Here is an 8216-nt window from a genome sequence, read left to right as displayed (position 1 = left end):
AACGAGTCGTTTCAATGGAATGATTCGTTCTGACTGCTCTGTGCTGGTTATGTATCAGTGAGGTAAAGGGAGCGGACGGCAGGCGGAGGGAGGCGCTGAAAGCCGGTAGAACGACGAACCGAGCCGGTCAAACGAGCGAAAACGAAGATTGCTCGGGTTGTTTTTCAGCTAACCTAAATCCGATCGAAGCGGATCAGGTAAAGTAACATCGTCCTTTCCTTCGATTTGTTCGACTATGTTCAGATTGCTATCGGAAGCTCGTATGTCTAAACGAATAATCGCTGCGTTCAGGCCTTAGCTATCTAAGCTAACGAATACCCGGCCAGTTAGAACTGGAATTACTCTTCATTTGATATTAATTGCATAAAATAAACTCTACCCTTATCTGGTGAGATATTGTATAATCCACATTTATGTATTTTGATTTACCCGAGTCCATAAAAGTTCGGTGTCTAGGCGTCTTATACAATTTTTTTCGTTCCACCTTAAATGGTCCATTAGTTTCACAGTAGCGCTTAAGGTGGACTGGATAATTCAAAGAAGTGGTCTCGTTAGCTTAGCTTGAGTTCGACTGTTTATGCGATGGCGAATATGTTTTATTCTAACCATTATTGCTTTTCAAAATCGTCACGAGACGTGTTTTCAGAGTCTCATCTGTCGTGTAAAACAGTAAATAGATGAATAGCTCCTTTAGGAAGTTTTAAATATTAACACATCTTTAGTGACGACGCTTAGCTACCTGGCTAAAGTTGCCTGTGCAACGTTAAGTTACCGTAGCTCTTTATATAGGAAGGGAAGATTGAATGCTATATTAAATATATACAAAATAAAATATATTCTAACGCAAAAGGAGAAATGCTTTTAGTGACTTGTAACTATTGGTGATATAAAGGATATACTTAGAAAAGCGTTTTTGTGCTGTGTGTGTATATATATAATTTTTTTTTTGTGTGTGTGTATATGTAGTATTTTGGATATCATGTCAAGTCAATAGAGTATAGTACTGCGTGTATAATTTAATTGCTACCCAGCCTTGTACAACTGCACATGCTTTAACATGGTGCTTTGTTCAAAAGCGACCTTTTTCAATCATGTAAAACAACAGAAAGATGAGTAGCTCTCTTAGAAAATAACATAAAACATGTAGCATATAATAGTGACACTAAGAAAAACCGTACACTTGAAATTGTCTACTTCTACAACACCTGTCATTAACCAGCTGTCTAAGCTACTCTCTACATAATTGACCCTGTAATATTTTGAGTGACTTGAGAAGTGTTTCTAGTTCCATTCTGCTGTGTGTTAGATTTTGTGGGTCAAATACTGTTTGTGAACTCTGATTCGGCTTTGTAAGAAGTGAAAGTTTCATGTCAGGTTCAGTCTTTCACAACTTGGATTTAAAGAGCTGATATCACAACCAACAATGATTTTGAAACATGATTAAATATGGCTGTGAATTATGAAGCCAGGTGTTATTAACTTTTAAAAACATTGTTCACTTCTCTGTCTGTGCAGATAATAATCTGTCAGTTGTTATTCTTACAGATATTTATAAATATTGTAGTTTTTGAGGATAATAACTAGGTACAACGCCTTATTTTCTCTTCCACAGGTGGATTTACCTGCTGTCTCAGCTCCTTTCTGTGTGTGTGTGTGAGTGGGTGCTTGAGGGAGGGGGTGCGTGCGTGTGTGTGTGGGGGGGATAAACAGAGACTCTGTTTTGGCGATTCACCATGGGTGACATCAGTGATCTGGACAGACAGATTGACCAGCTGAGGAGGTGCGAGCTCATCAAGGAGAATGAGGTCAAAGCCTTGTGTGCGAAAGCCAGGTATTATACAGTAGAAGGCAGTCAAGCCAGAGTTCATGCATTACGGAGCATTAACACATTTTCCACATTTCCACATCTCTCTGACTTACCTGTGTTTTACAAACACTGTTCACGAAAAAAAAATCAGAGAAAAAATCCTTTCCTGATAGAAATGAATATACAGCAGGGATGGTGTGTATTTTTGAGAGTTCACATTGTAATGAGATTGATATTCAATTGTGATTTTTGACAAGCAGAATCATGTTTTTAAAATGTAACCACATCTGGTGTTTAGTCCTGTGTTTGTTTGATGGTTTTGGTCTGTTGATGAGAGTAATCTCTGAAAAATGTCTCATGAAAGTGTTAAGTTTAAGGCGCGTGCAGTGAGGTCAGCGGGTACTTGTGGCACACCTAAAATGCAAGACCCTTGTTTGTCTTGCAGTCATTGGATGTATTTAACTGCCACATTTTCAGTTTCACTCACTGGATGTGTCTTTATCAGTTCTGCCCAAGATTATGTTGCAGCAACAGGCGGCGGTTATAAGAATAGAGAAAGAAGTCAGGGCTAAAAGGAATCCAGTACTCTCTAGGGATCATCAGTAATGATTGTTGTGTGTGTTGGGTAGAGGAGAATCTGTCTCTTATGTTTAGGTCAGAATATCTTGTGTGTTCTTCCTAAGAAGAAAACAAATAACACTACTGTTGCTGAGGTATAAAGGCTGCTGCACAGTACAGTTCACTCTTATAGATTTAAAGTCAGCTCCTGTGGATTTGTGCTCTGGGTTTAGGAGATGCAGCACAGCCTAGGGCAGCTTTAGAAGGATTTTATTAGTTTGTTTGCGTTAGGATTTTAACAAATGGATGTTTTATTCATTTTAAACTAATGATATTGATCAGTTCTCTCTACACATTTTTGATCACTAGTGGTTATCATTATTTAAAGAAGAATCACTATCCTGTTTTCTTGAATATCCATCCCTGGGTCCCCGTGTTAAAATGTGCGCTGTTACATTAAAGCAAACAAAAAGAAATTGTACATTTATATATCACCTATTACTTTATTGATTTTGGTTATCTGTTTTGTAGAGAGATTCTCGTGGAGGAGAGCAACGTACAGAGAGTGGATTCTCCAGTTACAGTAAGTAGGATGTATTGGGTTTACCTGTGCTCTGGGATTCAAAATATGTACTAAATCTCCTGCATTTTGCTGAGTACATTTCATAGAAATGTTTGGGACATAAACTACCACCTTCCTTTAGATAGACGTAATGTTACATGTTTAAGGTGTGAGAATACAGAACCATTTTTACTACAGCAAAGAATCAAATATATGAAGAAAGAAGAACACCTACACTATCCTAGGTTTGGCTGAAGGCAAACTAGTAACCGGTTGTAAACAGTATGTTCCAGAATGTCTGCTGGAAATCTTCCACATTTTATTAAGACTTTGACTGTCAAATTTTCAGGCTTTACTCTGGAGTTACACCCCTCACTCCAAAGAATGCAGACTATAAGAATATAAAATAGCTCCTGTCTCATGAAGTGTTTGTATGGCATGTAACACGCTTTATTTATTTTTTAAAACAGGTGTGTGGTGACATCCACGGACAGTTTTACGACCTGAAGGAACTTTTCAGAGTGAGTCTGGTTCACACCCACATGCTGCTGACAGTTGAATGGCTAATTGGCTACATGTAATCACATATTTAATAGCATTTGGTAAAATAAAAAAAAATCTGTGTAATACGGTTTGCTTTTTGATTTGATTAAGCAGGAATATAAAGAAACTAAGTGTGTTATGGGTGAGGTTTTTTTTTTTTTTTTGCTTGTCTTAACAAACAGCCCAAAGGAGCTCATTTGGACCTTGTTTTTTTTTCTCCAGGTGGGTGGTGACGTTCCAGAAACAAACTACCTCTTCATGGGAGACTTTGTGGACAGAGGCTTCTACAGTGTGGAGACTTTCCTTTTGCTTCTGGCCCTTAAGGTTTATACTTCCTCACTTCTCCATTCTTTACTGTTTCTCTTGCTCAAATAGCTTAAATAGGCCTTAAAAAGGAATCTATGTTTGAGATCAAGATTTGAGAACTCGAGAGTAGTTATAATAAATAGGCTTCTTAATATAGTTGCTATTGGTCCATTCATCGTGAAATTTTCATTTGGACAGAAACAGTATAGAAAATGATCATTGTCCCTGTCCCAACAGCATCTGTAGACATTTTTTAGTTTTATTTATGTATGTATTTATTTTTTTTAGGTTATTGGAAATGTCTCAAATCATTTACGGAAGTTAATTCCTTTTGAATTGAGCAAACTGCCCCCTTTCTAAAAACTTGCCATCCTCTGCCTCAGGTACGCTACCCAGACAGAATCACACTCATCCGGGGGAACCATGAGTCCAGGCAGATCACGCAGGTATACGGCTTCTACGACGAGTGTTTGAGGAAATACGGCTCTGTCACAGTTTGGAGATACTGCACAGAAATCTTCGACTATCTGTCCCTCTCAGCCATCATTGACGGCAAGGTGAGTCTCCACTGCGAAAAAGACAAACAAGACCTTTATATTGATTAATGCAGAGGCTGCTTGTTTAGATGTTTTGTCCTTTGGTTCATTCACCTACAAAAGTACACTCTCGCACAAAAGAAATGGGGTCAAACCCAAAATGACAACATTAGGGCTCTTACAGGGGAAGATGTTATCAAGAATTAGATGGTGATGTGGCAAAGCTAGACTTATCTGATGTTGTTCTGCTGTGGCCTTGGCACAAGTCCATGGGCTGTGTGATCTGTGCATACTCTACATAGTTAAGTCGACCTGACTACCATCTACACGCATTTAAATTCGCCTACGATTTCTCCATAGATCTTCTGTGTGCACGGTGGCCTCTCGCCCTCCATCCAGACTCTGGACCAGATCAGGACCATTGACAGGAAGCAGGAGGTGCCGCATGATGGGCCAATGTGTGACCTCTTGTGGTCTGACCCTGAAGGTAACACTTTGTCTGTAATTCACACATTTTATTCACTGCAAAAGAGCTGATCTGGTCCAGCTATGAGGCTAATACAGATAGTGTCTGTTACGTGTTTTGTGTACTCGCTTATTATCTATTAAAAGGGACAAAAATAGGCGCCAAATTGCCTCTTAGAGCTGTTATGTTCGGTTAGTGTATTTCAGTCAATGTTAATAGAGAAGCATGTGAAACAACACCAATGTGTTTATTAGAGATTACTAAACAGCTCCACACAGGTTTGAGTCGAGTGTGAGATGATCCTGGTGTGTAGTTAACACCGTGTTGATTGAGCTTCTGATATTAGTCACTTGACTCCACTGTTTAACAAGAGAAGCTAAAGTTAGAACCAAATATCTTTGATTTGCTTTATGTGGGGTGTATTCTGATATTTTATTTTCGCTACTCATCATTCAACTAAACATCTGCAAAAATATAATAATTTAGATCTCGGCTGTTAAATGATGAGACTGTGGCAGAACAGGGTTCAACTCGCAGCTCAAAATTACTGTCTTTCCTCCCTCCCTCTTTCCTATAATAACACAGCTCCCTTCTTTTTTTTTTAGCGTAAGAGTGCCATAACACTGTAATTTGGTGTTGATTGAGGCCTGATCGAGGCTGTTGTAAACCTGAAGAAGTGTTTGAGATTTTGGTGTTGACTTCGGTCTCAGCGTTGCGCTCCTTTTGCCCTGAAATTCACAGCTGCTTCTTTTCTGTTTTGAACCAGAAGCTGAAAGAGTATAAAAGTGTTGGGATGAAAACGTACAAAAATTAAAACATAACACCTCTTCATCAAACAGAGATTTCAAACAGCGTCATCGATCAGGCAACTTATTCTTTATGAATTGTCAGTATATTAACTTTTCTTTGTATTAAAAAGTGATTTGATTGGGCGAGCGATTTATTTATTTAGTATTATTTTTTTCTCCCAAACAATGTAAAGAGCAAGTGTTTTATTCAAATTACAGAGAAAAAATTGTGATACACAGTTTTATTTAAACCGTGACAATGTTAAACAAAGGATTCAAATACTTAAAACCAAGAGTCTTTTTTTATTTTTGGGCTGTGCATTTACTGTGTATAAACTGTGTGTGTTTGTTTTTTGTTGGTAGACACTACAGGCTGGGGAGTCAGTCCGCGAGGAGCTGGTTATCTGTTCGGCAGCGACGTTGTGGCACAGTTTAACGCTGCCAACGACATCGACATGATCTGCAGAGCTCACCAGCTGGTCATGGAGGGCTACAAGTGGCACTTTAATGAAACGGTGCTCACTGTGTGGTCTGCTCCCAACTACTGCTACAGGTGTGTGCGTGTGTGTGCAATTTAAAAACCTTACACATACTGTTTTCCACAAGTTTGGAATCACTGTTCAGGTCCATTTCATGTTTAGTAATAAATTACATGATCAACAACATCATAAACAAGACAGTGAGGCTTTATATACACATATATATGTGTGTGTGTGTGTGTGTTTCTCTGTTTTACAATTTTCTTGTTTTTTTTTTTAATCATCTACAGTTCTGTTCTTCGTTCTCCATAAACCTAACATTTCCTAGTTACTGCAAAGTTACACAAAATATATGTTTATTCTCGTTATACTCTGGTGTAGTTTTGTGGATCAGGGCGAATCTAAGGATGGTGGATCTTAGGAATCTTAGGTGGATCTAAGTGTAATTATGATTATAATTTTTTATTAATATTTACTTTTATCCATTGTTCCATTGACCTGATGGAGTCAGGAGCAACACATGGATGTAAAGGATGACATCTGGTTCCAATGTAAATAAGTTTCGCTGAATGTCAAATCCGCTCGTCCTAATCTGACGTGTGTTAATGAGACGCGTGTGTGTTTGTCTCTCAGGTGCGGCAACGTGGCAGCCATCTTGGAGTTGGACGAGCACCTGCAGAAAGAGTTTATCATTTTCGAAGCCGCTCCACAGGAAACGCGAGGCATTCCCTCCAAAAAGCCAGTGGCCGACTACTTCCTGTGAGGCTGCTGTGACTTTAGGAAATTTTCTGCAGGAAGTGGAATCCTGTATCTTCTTGTGTTTCTATTATCTATCCGCCCTTTCCTTGCCCAACTGTCTTAACTGTGCTTTACTTTTCTTTTTTACTCTTCTATATCATTAGTCTTTTCTACTTTTTTGTTTTCCTTTTATAAACATTCATCATTTTCTCAATCTCTCTCACACCCACAGACTCTTACAAAATCTCTCTCTCACTCACTGTCTCATACTATTTCAGAATCTCTCTCTCGCTCTCTCGTTACTTGCCAGGCTTTTCTCAAACACAGACTTTGGCGTTATAGTCTCTTATACTGCTGTGAAGTCTCCTCTCATAAACACGCTGTTGGCTTTAGGCATTTTTCAAACTAATGTGAATAGCACTACAGACAGTTGAGGCAAAGACCGATTCGGGAGATGAGAAAAGGCTGTTGGAAACCTGCATTACCTTTTTCTTTTCTTTTTTCTTTAAATAAATATTTTTTTTTCATACATTTCCCTTGTGTTTTAAACTTGTAGGAAAACACATGTGACATTTCCTCTCTTTGTCTTAGCTCATGCATCTCTTATTTCCCCTCGAGTCACAGTCATGACAGATTTTGACTCTTGTGAAGGAATTTCTGCGGATCCCGTGTCAGCAGAGATTTAAAAACTTACACTGGAGCGAAGCCGGAACACAGCGAGCAGAACCCACCTGTTCTTACACATGCTTCCCCCCCCCCCCCCCCCCCCCCCTTTGACTGTTCTCTCAATAGGTCTAAATGTTGATTTTTATTATTATTTGTGACAATAAACTGTACTTTTGTATGAATATAAACCCAGGCATTGTTCTTAATTTAATTTATTATTTATATCTGATTTTGGTGCACACAGGTGTAGGGTTTGCGTGTCATATTTTACTGTGTAGATGCATAAGTGGTAAAACAAATCTTACACATGTAACATATGTCACTTATCTGATATTAATGTATGAATGATTTAGTATCTAAATTCAATTTTTCTCATTTTAGCTTTTGATGCTTGTTGAAATATTTAAAATCAACACTTGCCCTGCACACACGCACAAACTCGAGTTATTTCCAATTCATGACCCATAATTCACATTTTATGCTCCCCTCAGTTGATGCAGACATGTTTTCCTAATTACATATTCTATGTCACACTCCGTATTGTTCATGAAAAGGCATTTGTGGAGGCTAAAGTAAGTAGTTATTTTAGCTGCTTTGTCATGCTTAAATTATAATGGTCTGCTATTTCAGAAGCGCTTCCCTGTTGTGTTCCTGCTTGTGATAACACGCAAAAAGCATGGCGGGAAAACTGACCACAGCAAAGAAAAGGCCTTTTTCCCATTTTAATATTTTATGTCTTTAACATATATGTATTTTTGTTTAGGAAA

General features: G+C 38.4%; 1 protein-coding gene across 1 annotated transcript; it reads left to right on the top strand.

Annotated features, from left to right (window-relative positions):
• Window positions 1-57: 57 nt before the first annotated feature.
• On the top strand, window positions 58-7614 carry ppp4cb (protein phosphatase 4, catalytic subunit b). Its single transcript, XM_066664548.1, has 9 exons — window positions 58-197; window positions 1613-1831; window positions 2897-2948; window positions 3398-3448; window positions 3693-3794; window positions 4160-4333; window positions 4673-4799; window positions 5930-6119; window positions 6679-7614. The coding sequence occupies exons 2-9, from the start codon at window positions 1734-1736 to the stop codon at window positions 6806-6808; spliced, it is 924 nt and encodes a 307-aa protein (XP_066520645.1). The 5' UTR covers window positions 58-197; window positions 1613-1733; the 3' UTR covers window positions 6809-7614.
• The last annotated feature ends 602 nt before the right edge of the window (window positions 7615-8216 follow it).

Source organism: Hoplias malabaricus, chromosome 3 (genome assembly GCF_029633855.1).
Source record: "Hoplias malabaricus isolate fHopMal1 chromosome 3, fHopMal1.hap1, whole genome shotgun sequence".
In the NCBI taxonomy this organism is placed as follows: Eukaryota; Metazoa; Chordata; class Actinopteri; order Characiformes; family Erythrinidae; genus Hoplias; species Hoplias malabaricus.
Note: the sequence above shows the minus strand (reverse complement) of the source record. Positions and strands in the feature narration are given on the sequence as shown.